Here is a 16,806-nt window from a genome sequence, read left to right as displayed (position 1 = left end):
GTGGAAGCTAAAACCATGGGTTCCTTTAAATCAGAGCTAGATAAGATTTTAACAACTCTGAGATATTAGCTAAGTTCTCCCCAAACGAGCTTGATGGGCCGAATGGCCTCCTCTCGTTTGTAAATTTCTTATGTTCTTATGTTCTTATTACGATTCAAGCACTGTAACACAAAGTACCACCAACATTTGGTTGATTGGTCCAGTAGAAGAGAAAATACACGAAAACTTCCAACTTACCGTCAGACGCTTGCTATATTTTTTTAAGACCATAAAAGCAGTGAAAGAGCAGTGAAACTAATGCAGGATTTCAACTGTTCCATTACAACAAACGAAGAGCAGAAACAGTATCTGCTGCAGGTTGTATTATGCCACAGGGCCAAATATCCAAAAGCCAGGAAGTCGCTGCTTGTTGGTGCTGGAGATGATGCATTATAGTTTTGAATCTTGCTATCAAACTTGTTCAAAGTATTGTTGCTTCAGTTTGTTATTAACATTTGTCTCTGTAGTAATTATACTCAACTGGAAATAGTTAAACAGATGACAAAATAATTAAATAATCTATCTGTATGACAATAAATCTGTTTAGACACTTTAGACATGTCGAGCAACCTTTAAATGTGTATTAAAAATTCTAAAAAAATTACTGTGAGCTTTTATCATCTAAATTGAGAGGGTACCACAGAAGAAATTCTGAAGTTCATTTTTGACTGGCACGCTAGTGGAGGTCTTAATTGGCCTGCCAGTCCCTTTGTGATTACTGAGCTCACCAGTGCATTCTTTCTTCTTAATGATATTCCAGACAGTTAATTTTGTAATCCTAAGGTTTGACCAATGTCTGTAATGGTTTTAGTCTTATTTTTCAGACTCATAAAAGCTTCTATGACTTTCATTGGCACAACTCTTCTCATGTTTAACAATGGCAACTATAGACATCAAATGGTAGAAGCAAGCCTAGGTATCTTATCCATGCATTAATAAAGCAATGAAACACACCAGAGCAATCGCAAACAGCTGTGAAGCCAAACATCCCAAACATTATGGTGCCCTGAAATGAGGGGGACTATGTATAAAATGTGCTGTAATTTCTACGTGGTGAAACCAAAATGTATGCATATAACTTCAAATTAAATTCTGGAAAAGTCTCAGATGTGTACTTTATTCATGTCTGAATTGTTTGATTTGAAAATTAAAACTGTTGAGAAGAAGGGTAAATCAAAAAAAAAGAAAAATGTGTCTTTGTCCCAAACATTATGGAGGACACTGTGTGTATGTGTATAATATATGTGTGTATATATAGCCTTTACCAAACAAGTTGTACAGCATAGCTATTTCTCATATGCTAAGGAGTTAGTCTTAGGGTGTACACCATTTTTTGTATTGTGAAATGTATGCAAGATCATACACTGTAAAATAGTTTAAGTTGAATATAAAATTACTTTTCATTACAAAGCTACTTCCTTAACAACTGATGTATTTTTTTTTGTTAAATGAAACTTATACAAAGAACAGTACTCCTGAATGGGTGAAGATATGCATTCACCTCCCTCAACAAATACTTCAGCCTTATTGTGATGCAATTTCATTGTGTAGTCCAATAATATGCAATTAGGTGAGCTGGTACTTCTAATTAACGCAGAGTATGTGGACTGGGTGAATTTATGCCCTGCAGTAAAATAACATCCCAACTAGTATGTTTCCTCTCTACACTATGATTCTCTGTTGGATAAGGAGTTACCAATGATGGATGGATACAAGCTGAAACCCTGTAATCTGCTGATAAATTGACAAGAGATATGACTTATATGCTTCTGATGTTGGGGACACCTATACTACAAGACTGCTTTTGCAACAAATATTATGTATATTTTTTTCATTTGCAAAGTACTGCTCTTCTTAAATGTAAAAAAGTGCTTATAAATACATTTCGCAAATGGATCACTTTCTAATATCAAAAGTAAATAAATCAGAACCAATATAAAGAAGCTATTACCTACATCATTAAAAAAAACAGCTAGAATTTTACAAGATGTTTACAGAGATTAAATTCCAAGGGTAAGCATTCATGCCATGTATTTGCAAGGGATTGAATTACTCACTGCAGTGGACAACCTAGATGCCAGTGTCATTTCTAGGTTTCCCTTTAAACCCAGAAGAGCTGGAACCAGGATGAACACTTCTGTCACCTCAGTGAAAACAATCCAGTGCTGTTGAAAAAAACAAATATTTATGAGCATAATGCATTTACAAGAACATAAGGCAGCCAAAAACCAAATCCATACCATCTGTCTGGTACAGGATCGTGATAAACCTCATGCCTATCTGAGGAAAGGGAACAAAGCAAAGGAATGCATTATTTTGTTACATGGAAGAATGTAAATGATGTGGTTTCAAAAAAGTGTGAGTTTGCAATGTCATGGGTTGGCACCCCATTCTGGGTTGTTCCCTACCTTGTGCACATAGCCTCTGGGATACACTATGGACCCCCTATAACCCTGAATAGGACAAGTGTTTGCAGAAAATGGACGGATGGATTTCAAAAGTAGCCGTAAAGTATGCTGAAGTAAATAAATGCTGCAGTACTCTGAACCAGAGAAAGAACCGGCATACACTTTAACACATTTACAGATAAAATATATTTATTCAACAATTAGGCTTCCACTCTACTGCATAGATGTGGCTGCAACTATTTATAAAAAAAGATGTAACACATTATAGCCATGTTTATTATGTATTATGAATGCTCTATGAAGCTCTCATCATAATGCACTAGAATTACCTTCATAATGCCTGATAATGGCTTACACTGACCATTATAATGCATTTGAAGGTGTCTATATTGTGTTACGTTAACTGCTTTAAGAAAAATGTTACTGAAAATTCCTCCACATCTTATGGATAGTGAGGAGCACAACAGCACATTGAGGTAATACTGCACAATGTAAGCATTACCAGTAAAAGTAGTGCTTATTTTTTAAGTCTGATCTGGCAGCATATTCTGCTGCTGATGCAGCAATTTAGGCTGTAAATCCAAATGCAGATGCTGGGAATACCTTCATATTATCACGTTAAAATTTGCAAATATAGATACATATCCTTACTTCAAAACTACAATCCAGAAAATGAAGGCTGCTGGAGTAAAGCTTTGCCTGAAAGTAGTGAAATACATGTGTTTAACTAAGGTTCTTTACTTTCTGGTAGGGAACATGTCTTTATAAGCCAGAGCACTGGCTCCAAGCCACTGTGCTTTGGCATACTCCATCAGAGCCCCCAAGGAGACATACGATGTCGTCTCCATGGAATGGTGGCCGTCTGCCAACAACTCTATATGCTTTAGTGTTGAGAAGCTTGCTGACTGAGGCACAAGCACGCAGATTGGCTAGCTGGGTTGCTGGGTTGAATAATGTACAATGCACAGCTGTGCAGCCAACGCCAAACTCAAAAATATATGGTCACGCAGAGATTTTAGAACCCAGTGAGCACCATTTGAAGATATTACGAACATACAGAAAAGTCCCAAAAAACAAGTCACAAATCAGTGCGGTGGATATACTGTAAATCCATTAATATTTACTAAGCATACAGAAACTTTCAAATATTAAACTCTGGGTGGGCTATTATATTTGGACTTGTGTTTTTAAACTTATTTTAAGATGTCTTTCTCCTTATAAGAGAACATATTATGCAAGGTTAAATTCACAGGAGTACTTACCAGACAGGTTTTACAGCATATCTATGAGGTCAACTAAGGGCATATATAACCTTTTTTGTATATTGAAATTTATGCAAGGTCATATCCCAATTGATAAATACAAAAAGTAGTACTCCTGAATTGGTAAACACTCACACCACCAAACCAACCCTATAATTATGGTTAGTAATTGACTTGATTTAGAATTTATTTTATTTTATTTAGTGGGCTTATTTAGGAAATTACCTGATAATGCAAGTAATTCACAGTGAAGCTGTGAACACATATTGCTAAAGGCAAGCAAAAAATCACAGATGTTTCATCTAATCATGGTAAAGGCGCTCTGCCTCCTTCTCTTACACCTAAAAGGAAGTTTCATTATATAATGTCTCTGTAGACTGATTGTGTAACTGGTCTTGAAAAATCTGCACCTGTTCAAATCAGTTTGTTTTCTCAGCTTTGCAACTGTTTCTTTGTAAGGACATTATCATTCCCATTACAGCTTCATTTGTGATTGGGACTCTACCCTCTACCATGTTCTTGCAAATAAAACTGTAAGCTGTGGTCAGTTCTGTGCTCAGTTTTTTTTCTGGTTAGAAAAATGACTTGATTTTGACATGAGTAATAGCAAAAGGAAATTATTAATAATAACTTTATAATTATCTTTTATAAAATATTTATATTCAAGGCATATTTACTGTAGTTGAGTCAATTTCTGATTCTTAACTTGCAACTTGTGAGAATCATAATAAAGTTACCATTTCATCAGCAATGTTGAGATTTATCGTCCGGAACAATCTCTATGTAGCTTTACTGGCATTGTTATGAGCATTAGCAAGTTATTGTTAATACACAGTTAAATATAATAGTGAGAGGACTAGCTACCTGGTGAACAATGATGAAGTATTTCCTCTTTATAATACTGATAGTGACATAAACTACCTATAATGTGTGTGTCAATGTGCATCTCTCAAAGGAGAGCAAGAAGAAATATGAAAAAGAAGCATTCCAATGAATTTGTGCAAATGAAAAATGAAGGATTATTTCATTTCAAATAACAGTTGCTAGAATGTCACAGAAGCCTATTTGTGTACACAATAATTGGTAGTATCATTAATAATTAGATAAAATTAGCTGTCATTTTTAGCAACTTGGATAGTACTTTTATTTACAAAAATGCCAGGGTAACCTGTAAGCGATCCATTGAAGATTATGGAAGAGATTCTGAAGAGCAGAAGTAGAAGTAGGCCTAACAGTTGAACTTGCATCAGAGAACATAAAGTTCATTTCAAGTATTATACTTAAATGTAAACTTGAGGTTTACAGGTTCCTTCGCCACAGACAGCAAGTTGTCAGTTTTTTCTTGCTACCATCCTTAATTGTTTTATTGCTGGATTTCATAATCTGTGTCTAGACCAGGGGTACCCAGCTATTTTTACCCCAAGAAACAAATTCCATCAGCAACACATGATCCACAATGGGGAGATCGGGGGGAGGACCGATCAATAGCGTGGTCAAAATTCAATCGTGTTTCAACCAGATGTGGACCAGAGTCCGCCAGCTACTGGTTTATAACAGTATGCTGTCCAGAGTGTCTTGTTGTTCCAACTGGGCTCTTATTTGAGAGCGCCTTGCTAACTTTGCTGGGCAATGGAGGGCAAAAAGGGCTCTACTCAAAATCTGAGGAGACATTTACTTACTACGTTTCCAAATATCTGACATATGACTCTAAAATAACTTAAAGAGTCCTTTATTCTGCTTAAGCTTCACAAAACTTATAGGTAAAATTGGACATGACACTGATTCATTATCTTTGGCTACTAATTTCACAAAAATTTGACTTAACACACCTTCACATGTCTAGTGTACTGTAAAGTAAAATTTTATATTGAGATTTTTTCATTGAATTATTTACCAATTGAAAAAAAATCCTGCATACAGCAGTATATTCAAAAATAAATATACAGTGGTACCTCCGTTCTCGAACTCACTAGAACTCGAATTTCTTGAAAGTCGATCTCAATATCAGAAGTCGAACCGTGAATGCTGACCTAATATAAATTTTACGCGCCAGGAAATGAGTCATACTACAATGCAATTCTTACTTAAATGCCTTCTTCACAGACTGGACCATTAACCAAATAAAGCAGCGCAACATTACAGTAACTAACAATAAATAAACCACTAACTTATGTGTACTATTAGAGCTTTTATGTCATTTATTTAAACTTTATTTTACCAGGTAAATTAACTGAAAACCAGTTCTCACTGCTTTACGTGATATTCGGGAGAAATAGCAGATTACGCATCGGAACTGCCTGGGATACAAACGTCATGCGTGTAACTAAACTCTTCAGCCAATAAGGGCAAAGGTGTGTCGTCACGGAGGCGGTTCCAGTTTGTGCAGCCGGGTGAGAGGTCGCAATGCATCTCCCCGTAATGCATTACGTCAGGATCAGAATGCGTTGCTTTAAGCCAGCGCTGTAAGCAAGACGAACGCACCCAATGACCGGACTGGGGAAACAAACTGAAACGCGGACTTAATACAGAGGACTAATGACAACAACCAGAAACAGCTGATCACATGGGGATCCCACACGAGGTTAACGAGGGGCGTGGCACACGGAAGGAGCGAATGATCGGGGCAGGATAGGGGTAATGTTGGGATAAGATCTTTATAGTTTTGGAAGCCATTAAGAAAAAAATGGTCTTCTTGTTTTATCCTGTTCATTTTGTGTTTAAATGCTAAAAAAAAAAACATATTTAGGTGTAATTTTGGTGGGCCGGGAACCAATTAATTGGTTTTCTATTTCTTATGGGAAAAATTCGATCAGAACTCGAACTTTTTAGGATTCGATCCGGAGTCCGGAATGGATTAAGTTCGAGAACCGAGGTACCACTGTATGAACATATTTGAAACACTGATAAAGGGCTTCATCATTTAGGTAGGACTAAAACAACATAGTGTGAACTAACCACAATTTTTGAACTGCATATGTCCTACAAACTGAAACATTCATGCTTGTTAATCTGTTTTCACTGCATTTATACAGATCATAACATCAACGTAGACAAACATCCTCTGCCCCCCCTAACCACTGCAAGTATTTTACAGATTGGAAAAACTAAGTAAAGCAATAGTCACTACAACATAACATATTACTTACCAAACATAAACCAATCTCTATATGTGGCAGGTCACTTTAACAGGTTTGGCTATAAATAAATGTGTCTGCAGCATGCAAAAGATAAAAGTAAAAACTAATGACCAGACAGGCTGCAATCACATCCATGGTGGCAGTTAACAGTAATGGTATGGGATATTTACATTTACATGAAGTAAAGCCCTTCTACTTCAAACACTGACTAAATAGCAGAAAAATTTCTAAATTTGAGCAACCTGAATACAATAATCCAAGTATACTCCTGATATGACTCCTGTCAATGATTTGTTATAAAATTTAACATTACTTTAGTCAATAAATGAAGTAAGGAATAATTGACGACGGGCCGTTAAATTATTAGAAAAATAATGCACACCCGAGGTGGTGATGCGGCCACGACGCGAAGCGGAGTTTGTCCGGTTTTTCTACTTAAATCGCTATTGTGAGTAGGATTATTTCTTCCGTATCTCATCCAACGACTCTTTTGCTAGTTCCAAAACGTCATTTTAAAGCTGGCAATGGAGGCTTGAGCTGTTGATAGCAGACTAATGCAGTTAATAATGAAGTTATTAGAAAGAGAGCGAGAGAGACAGAGACACAGAGAAAGAGAAACAGAGAGAGAGAGAGAGCTTGTATGAATTAGGCTACCTCTGTGTGTCCCTCAACAGTGTTCTGAAGCACCGTCTCTAAACTGTAAGTCTGCTTTAAGATGCAGCGCTGTTATTACCTCGCTAGTGAGAAATGTCATGTGTAGCCTTTAAGTTGCTACACTAGGCTAACTGATAAAATTGCAGCCCAGTTGTTTAAAGTTTCATATTCACCGTAAATATTAAAATTTACTTTCGGAAAATCGTCTGTCATGTTGTTGTTTTTGTTTGTCCTGTGTGCTGTATAGGTACTGTATGCTAATTTCCGTTATTACAGTTAACTATGCGAAGTGATATGGAACTGTAATGCGGTCAAGAGAGCTGCCTGAAAGTACGTTCGCCGTGCGTTTCCCTGAAAATAATTGCACACCTCAGAACATTCGTCAGCCAATCAGATTCAAGCATTCAACGGTCCTGTAGTATAATTATTTATATTGCAGAGTTGTGATTCACCTAATGGCTGAATATTCTGTGACTTCCAAGAATGGCCAGTATGAAAGAGAATGGTTTCGGAATTTGATATGGGATATAAGGCATGCATGTGTTAATCTCAAAACACTGTAATAATAATATGCATACTTTAGGTTTTATGATTCATCAGGTCAACAATTCTTGTTTTAATTACTCACAAATTCAGTAATTAAGCATGAAAGGATGTGCCATTTAATAAAACACACAGAGGGACTAGGTTACACAGTCATGTAGTAAGATGGTGACTCAGTGTATTAAATTGTTTTAGTAAACAAAATCAATTTTAGTTTTTTATCATTTCACTTTTCCCAATATTATGTTAGTGCCGAAAAGCTGTTTTTGGCGAATGAAATTAAATAAAGCAAATTTTACAAAATGCATAGCAATGATTCAAGAACAATATTAGAGATAGATCACTGATGTTTACATTGTTCAGTATCACAAAGCTTATATAGCCAATTTTGCCTGAATTCATTTAATTCCATACCAACCACCCCACAGAGTTTAAGAACTGTTAATTACAACTATTATATATATGTTACACTATAATGTTATAGTATAACATTATCCATCCAACATCAGACTGTTTCTCCTGGTGAGTCTTTCAGCAAGACAAAGCAAAATGACATGTTTAATGCATGGAAGATTTCCTGAATTTGTATGCATTAGAATGCATTGACATACTACAGTAGCGTATTGCTGCCACCATAACAAAATAAATTTTGCCCAGTTTCTTGTTGTAATGATATATTTTTCTCGTTATAACTAAGGCTCATATGAGTAAAATTCAAGTATCCCATGTGTTTGTGTGTTTAAAGCATATATTAACTCATTTTCAGTACAAATATGCTAGCAGATTAGTTTTATTTCAAAACACTCACCTGAACTATATCCAAAACCATGCCAGCAGCGACTGTTCCAAAACCTGCCAGCAGGAATGGAAAGACGACCTGAAGTCCAATGGAGAAGGACGTTTCCTTCAGCGGAGCCGGGGGCACCGGGATTTGGTCCGTACTCGTGTCATCGCTCTCATTGCTTTGGCTAGCATTTTCCAACAGGGCGTCCTCTTCGCGTTGGCCCTTGGCGTTAGCACGGCAGTCGATCGCTACCATTTCGCTTTCTTGTTCAGCTCTTTCCGAGAATGAAACTTCTTTGAGCTCATAGCCCTCACTTGGCCGCAGTTCTTCCGGACCATCCTTTTGTATTAATTGATGCACCGGCCCATTTGGACCATCCTTCTGTATTACTGGATGCACCGATCCATTAGTGTGGTGGTACGCCGGTGACACCCCTTCTTTTTTCGCGTCTACTGGACTTGTAGACATTTCAGTTAGTTTGTCTTGCTCATTTGACCAAAGTACCATGCAGATGCTTCACTGAAATACCCACAGAGAGATTTTAATTCTTAGGGGGTGGGGGATGACTGTCTGTTTTTGCCTTGTTGCTGTATTTCAGTGAATTATCCCATTAATGACGTATGCCCGAATCACTGTCAAAAAGATCTAATTTATCATTCAATAAAGCACTTGATATTTGTTCTACTCTCCAGCTGCTGACAAAGGCAGGTGCCTGCTGTTGCACCGACTTCTCCCAAAAGTACGTTGTTAAATTGAAGGTTACCCTCGCCATCCACGGTAATAGATTTTAAACAAAAATATGAAAATACTACGGTAAAACTTTCCTTTGCCCGGAAATATTTCCAAAACCCTATTAGTTACATTGTAAATATCAGGCAATATATGTCACGTATCGAAACTGCTTAAAAGCACTGAAGAAACTAGGTCCATGGATTTAAAGTGCAGAACTCCAGCACGAAACTGCTGATCTTCTTGCCCTTTTGTCCACCTCCCGAGATAACCCTGTGTCTTTCAAATTAGCTCACTAGTGTCCGTGAAGTTGACACGTCTCACCTTTCACCACGTGGCATTTTAAAATGTATTTAAAGGTCTTGGGTGCCTGGGTAATGTTACAGCCTGGGAACTATGGTGTCACCAATGAATCTGCATGGCCCTTGGTAGTCTGCAAAGAAAAAAATAATAAATTATATATATAAAATAAGAAAAAAAATTAATGACTGCGTAAGCAATATCTCTTATGTTGCATTAATTTCGTGTAACAAAAAACGCACGACATAAATAATGTTACACCTTCCTAATGAAATAAATCAACCAGTCTAACACACAAGTAAGGCTAGATCTTTAGCGGTTTATACAGTTGATCATCCTTCCTTTTACACATAACATCATAATCATTTAATACAGTTGTAGTGTTTATTGTTATTACTATAAAGTAGGTTCAAGTCTGTTCAGAAAAAAAACACTACACAAGTAGTTTGTAGCCGAACAAGTGTTCAGATTACGTCATTTCAATGAACTCCTCTGAAGAGCAACTGAAGTAAATCTAGCTCTGCATAATAAACAGTATACAAATCTATAAATATGGAGAAATTCATCGAATCGACCCTGGGTTTAAAGATGCATTGCAGCGGAGTCTCGCTACACGATCGAACAAAAAAGAAAAAAAATGCAGTGAAATCACGTAACTGAAAATTCATTTACTTCGACAACAAATATAATTAAACTCGCTAAATAAAAACATCTATTTTTCTGCCTATAACAAGAATGAATTTGAATGTATATATAGATAGATCATTTTGACTGTTCGGTGAGAAGAATGGTGTTCTTTGTTTTGTTCTTTTAAAATAAGTCAGTTTTAATCGGAAAACACATTAAATAATAAATTTTTGACACATGTGCCAGGCATCCATAAAAATATTATAACAGCAATAGGCCTAATAATAATGACAATAATAATCTGTTACCGGAATACACACCATGGGGACGGTGTAATAAACGTACATGACATGCTTGTAGACTACAAGGCAGGTATATAGACAGATTCCGTAATGAACGTTCTAGTCGGTGAGAGAGAGACAACCCGAATAAAATATTATAACAGCAAAGAGGTATTATTCTTTATATCGCGATCTCCGCTTACCCGGAGTAGTAGTTTTTGTGCAGTGTAATTGGCAAGGCCACGGATTGGTAAGTGCGCTCCAGGATAGCCTTCTGTAGCGATTCCCTTACATTATCCCCAAAGTCCTACGCATCTATATTAATTCTGTTAACAGGAAGTGAAAAGGCGGGGAAACGCTTCAGCAAGCCCTAAAGCCACCAATAGCTCTGTAGCCTCCCCACTGTCACCGATTGGCCGCAAACCTGCTTGTAAAGCCCGTTTCATGTCCGACAATTTGTTTAAAAGTTATTTTTCGTAAAAAGTTATGACAGATCTGCCTGCAGTAATGCATATTAGAGAAGTAGTAGAGGAAATAACGTATTAGTTACAAATCTTAGTTAATGTGTCAAAAATACAATATTGAACGTACTCATGACAAACTTGTATAATAGGATTAATTGCATAATCACTGTGCAATTATTTAGTGTGTGTATATGTACTCCTTACTAATTTATTCATTATTTGTCAAATATTTTTCCTCAAAGTCTACACAACCTTCTGCTGGGATCATTAAACGGCATTATAATTCCACTTGTGCTAGGAAGGTGCCTGTACTGTATCTTCAGTTTGCATCCAGAATAGGTAGTCAAAGAAGTGGAAATTATTGAAAACAGCATGGTCACAGGAAATGTATTTACTGATTAACCCAAAGGTTAGCTACTTCTCATAGGACCATGCCTGATTATCAGGCTCATCTCTACCACCGCATTCAGTGGAAAATAAACAGTAAGTTTAAGCATTTGTGGTGCTTGATGGTGAGATAAATGTTAAAGAAGAAGCAATAAAAATGGAAAAATGGGATGATTCTGTGGACTAGGTAATCAGTAGGCTATCAGTAATAAGCCTTTGCAGTAACTGTGAAGAGTTTGGATGACAAGTACCAAGAGGTTCAGAGCAAACATGTAGCCACGTGATAAAATTACGGGATGGAACCCCCTCGAAATTCATTTTTGGCTATGGGTCTGGTACAGAGGTTACAGGAACGTAATCTAAATTATGCCAAAGATAATTTAAGTCTTTTGTACCCACTTACTCATATCAACATAACAAGATGACCAAGAAACACTTCGTAAAAGTATTTTTAAGAGGATCCAAAACTTGATTTCTCCAGATTTTTCTGCAGGAGTACCAATAGTTGCTTAGGTGCTTTGCATGACCCTATGCCTTTTTGGAAAAGGTGATTTTAAAGATAATATAGATAACTGAACCCTTGCCTTTTAAATTTGCAATGTACTAGTGGGATACTTCTGTTGCCATGTCTTTTTTTGGCAGTTACTTTTCATTTTTAACAGTTCCATATTTGTAAAATGTGTATCTTTGGACAGTTTATTCAACATAAAAGGAATATTATGAATAAATAATAATAATCAAATGTAACCAGATAAGCAGATATGGAAGATGAATGAATATGCAGTTCTTAATAGTAACAACACACTTTTGTTGATTTCTGTGAAGAGATTTTTTTTTTTTGCTTACCCCAAAAAACTTACCTTGCTCTCTATAACACACATGTAGATAAGTGTTGCTCAAGGGCCTGTGGACATGTGATCATTCTGTTTAAGGTGGGCTTGAACTAGGGACCTTGCAATCAGAGGCACAGACACATAGTCTGCTGAGCCACACACCCCCAAGGTTAGTTAACCTTTTACAAACTTGTGTGTGTTTCCAAATAACCATCAAGCTAACTGGAACAACAAAGGGTTTTAGCTTGCAAATCTCACTCCCACTTTATGTACATTGTTTATCTTCCTTAACCACTAATATTGGTTATTATCGGTGATTGCACCCCAGGACAGTCATTTTTGAATTTGCTTCTTAAAAAGAGCCATGGCTGATACTTGCACTGTATACTGTGTGTTCTGTTGTTATTGTGTGTTTGTATGTGCATATCCTGTATTTTGTAATTTTATATAACAGGAATTGTATACTGTATGCACTGCTTGTTAACTAAAATACCAATAAACAGATTTTTTTTTTTTAAATGAGCAACTGTTGTTAAAAATCTAAACAAAAATTGTAATGATTTTTAGGCACTATCGCCCCTAGATGTAGGGGTTGGAATTCCACCGCTGCTCTGAGTTTGCATGTTCTCTCCGTGTCACACAGTAAGAACTTTAATATTAATGGTGTGACGTCTGTGAATGATTCATTCACAGGGAACAGGGAAATATCATGAATATGTTGTAAGTGTGAATTAACATATCCATATTTTAATGTAATGTAAAATACAATTTAAGTTTTAATGTAGTTTCACAAATACTTCCTTTTAAAAAATGAATTAATGAAAGTGTTAAATTAAAGTTTAATAAGCCTACTGTACATGTAGGCCTAATCCTGCTACTGTCACAGGAATCACAAGTAGACTGGAAAGATTGGGTTCACAGTTCACATGTTATTAGCATTAGCAATAAAACAGCCTATTGTCAATATAGGCACTGTACAATAATGTAATGCATCTCCCGCTCTACACTGGTCACCAGCATAAGGCAAAGGGCAATGTGACAGTACATTACATTATTACATTACAATATACTGTATACATGCTTTATGTTTTTCTCAGGACATTCTGGATCTCAGATCTGTCATAAATTGATGTGTAAACCTTTCTACTGAAACAGCATTAATTAAAGTGACTGATGATTTATTAATTGCTGTGGATGCTGGGGAATGCTCAGTGTTAGTTCTTGACTGGTTTTCATCATATGATCATTTGATAGGACCATCACTGTGTCTATGGGGGGGGGGGTTCTTCTACCAGAGCCCCTTTTGTCTGTGGAGTTCTCCAAGGATCTGTCTTGGGGCCTCTCTTATTTTCACTATATATTCTTCCGTTAGCTCAGATTATTAGTTCTTTTAAGGGTGTTTCGTATCATTTGTAAGCTGATGATATTCAGATTTATTGTTGATTTAAGTCAAATCAGTTTCTATTCTGGTTGTTTCACTGGTGTAAGTTAAGAAGTGGTTAGCCGCTAATCAGTTATGTTTAAATTCAGAAAAAAACTGAGGTTTTAATTTATGCTCTTTCAGATTTACATTCTTTGATTTCCAGTAGGACTACATCCACCTCACATTCACCCAAATCCTCTCTTCGAAATTTGGGTGTCATTTTTGAGTTTTGATTCTCATATAAGGTCCCTCAGTCACACATGCTTTTTTCATTTGCGAGCTCTGTCGGAAATATTGGTTCATGCTTTTATTTTTTCACAGTTAGATTATTGTAATTTTCTTTTTACTTGTCTCAGCAAGTCGGCTGTTTCTCGTCTTCAGACTGTTCAAAATGCAGCCAATAGGCTTTTAACAAGAACATTATCTCATCTCATATTACACCAATATTATATCTCTTCAATGGCTTCCAGTCCAGTTCAGAATAAAGTTTAAGATATTAGTCCTTACATTCAAAGCCTTGCATGGTCAGGCCTCGCAGTACATAACACGGACAAGATTTAAAAAACGTGCTGATCAGGCATTTCAAATTCTCACCCCAAGGTTATGGAATGATCTTCCTCCATTATTGTGTCTTGCAGATTCTGTTGAAGGTTTTAAAGGGCAGCTTAAAACTTCCTTTTTTTTTTGGGCTTTTGGTAAAATGTGAGCAGATCCTGTGAAATCGTGTTTTGTTATGTGTTGGCTGTTGTTAATAGGTTTTATAAGTTTTTTTTATGTTTTTTCTGCATTTTAGTTATGTACAGTGTCATGCCCCGATCGTCCGCTCCTCTTGTGTGCCACGCCCCCTCGTTAACCGCATGTGGATTCCCCGTGTTTACCAGCTGTTCCTGATCGTTGTCAATTAGTCCATTGTATTTAGTCCGCGTTTCTGTTTGTTTCCCCAGTCCGGTCATTGTATTGTCATTCTGTTTTATTGCCTGTTGTTCGTTGAATTAAACCCAGTGTTCCCCTATTCATGGCTCATCTTGCCTGCTTCCCCGTTCGCCCGCACGATCGGCGTGACAGAATGACCGGACTCGCAAAACAGGTAACCCCCCTTGACCGAGGACGCTTACCCTGGTCTGGTGGGTGAAATCACCCATTGGATCGCCCAGCCCGAAGTACAGGAAGATCCCCTGCTTCGGACTATAGCTAGCCGGAGCAGGGACGTGTTAGAGATGATGTCTCTATCCAGCGACGCGCACCTAGCAGACGAAGTACGGAATGACTTGAGGCAGTTAAGACGTGGGGTGGCTGAAGCGAACATGCGGAAGGTAGCCCTCACCAACGGACTGCCTTCTGGTCCGCTCGGAAGAAACGCGGAAGAAACGCGGACAGGAAGAGGCGCAGGAGGTACGTCTGGGGGCGGTTTCTGTCTCCGTTGCTGCCTTGGCTGGGTATCGGGAGGATCCCCTCCCTGTTCTGAACCCTGCAGTGTTTGCGCCTGTTACTGGCTGTCCTGACTGTCCGCCCGCCGCTTCATTGCCCACGTCCGCAGCTTGCCCCTTTTCCGGGACGCGCCTGGTCCTTAAAGGGGCCAGGGCCGTTTGGGACTCCATTCCACGGGTTTCCAAGTTCCCGACCCGGGCAGCGCCCCCCGCGGTTCCTGGAGCTGCAGCTGCCTCCCCAAAGGCTCCCCCTGCTGGTGCTGAGCCAGTGGTCCCAGTAGTGTCACCTCCTGTTCCTGCGGTGCCCCCAGAAGTGCCTGCGCCCCTGCTGGCCGCACGCCCGAGGTGCCTGCTGAGGCGCCCCCTGCTGGCCGCACGCCCGAGGTGCCTGCTGAGGTGCCCCCTGCCGATGCCGCGGCCCTGCCTGACGCCGCCGCTCTGCTATGCTCATCAGTCCAGCCCATCCTGCCCGTGGCTGCAGCATTCTCCGAGGTACCTGTGGTGGTGGTACCAGTAGCACCACCCTGAAGGTCTCAATTCGTCGCCCGAGGACCCGGCAGCGCTGCCTCCAATTTCGTTGGCCCCAGAGGCCCCCGCACCACCCCCTGCTGGTGCTGAGTCGCCTATGCTGGCAGCTGTGCCCCCTCTGGTTCCCGGGCCTCCTGCTGCGGCAGGGTTGCCCCCTGTGGTCCCGGTGCCTGTGACTGCGCACCCAGCGGCGCCCCTAGAGGCGCCTGTGCCTCCAGGTCCTGCGGCGCCCCCAGAGGCACCTGTGCTGACGGCGCCTGCAGAACCCCCTGTTGGTCTGGAGCCTGTGGCGCCTGCAGTGCCCCCTGTTGGTCCGCCCCCCGAGGCTCCTGTGGTGCCCCCTGCTGGCGCGCCGCTCGAGACCATTCCCGTGACTCCTGTGCTCCCCGCTCTGGCCCCCGTGACTCTTGTGCCTTTTGCGCCGTCCACAGGTCCCGGCTCCCTCGGCCTCAGTCCCCGTGCCTCCAGTTCCCATGACCCCAATCCCCGAGGAGGTTCCCGAATTCCAGACTACTGCTCCTCCCTCCGTAGTGGAGTTGGAGGAGGAGCTTGAGTGGGACCCCTCGGGGATCTCCTTGACGTCCCCGGCAACTCCCCCTGTGGACCCCTTCAGGACCCCTTCACATCAGCGCGGTGTTTCGCGGCCAGGCTGCCGCCTTTCGGGCTCCCGGAAAGGGAGGGGGCACCAATGCCGGTGTAGGCTCCCGGAGTCCCCCTTCCTTCCCCAAACTCCGGCTAGGCGGTTGGCCCCGGCTTCATCTGGGGCACCTGGGGCCTCATGTATAAACGGTGCTTACGCACAAAAATGTTGCGCACGCCCGTTTCCATGCTCACGTCGAGATGTATAAAAACTAAACTTGGCGTACCGCCACGCACATTCTCACGGCAACCCCAGACAAGGCGTACGCAAGTTTCTGCTCGATTTGGCAAAATGGAGGCACCTACTGGCAAAAGAGTGCTACTGCAGTTTCACTGTGTCA

The 16,806-nt window shown here is 39.7% G+C and overlaps 1 protein-coding gene across 1 annotated transcript in view; it reads right to left on the bottom strand.

Moving 5' to 3' along the window:
• Positions 1-11,112, bottom strand: part of slc41a1 (solute carrier family 41 member 1) — a 53,893-nt gene extending 42,781 nt beyond the window's left edge. The window contains exons 1-3 of the mRNA XM_023806332.2: positions 10,968-11,112; positions 8,852-9,989; positions 2,097-2,204 (exon numbers count right to left, since the gene is read on the bottom strand). Coding sequence (XP_023662100.1) covers positions 2,097-2,204; positions 8,852-9,334 — 591 coding nt within the window. The 5' untranslated portion in view covers positions 9,335-9,989; positions 10,968-11,112. The remainder of the gene's footprint in view (positions 1-2,096; positions 2,205-8,851; positions 9,990-10,967) is intronic.
• Positions 11,113-16,806: the final 5,694 nt, after the last annotated feature.

Source organism: Paramormyrops kingsleyae, chromosome 8 (genome assembly GCF_048594095.1).
Source record: "Paramormyrops kingsleyae isolate MSU_618 chromosome 8, PKINGS_0.4, whole genome shotgun sequence".
Classification (NCBI taxonomy): domain Eukaryota; kingdom Metazoa; phylum Chordata; class Actinopteri; order Osteoglossiformes; family Mormyridae; genus Paramormyrops; species Paramormyrops kingsleyae.
The sequence above is the reverse complement of the archived record's forward strand: the minus strand, read 5'-3'. Positions and strand labels throughout refer to the sequence as shown.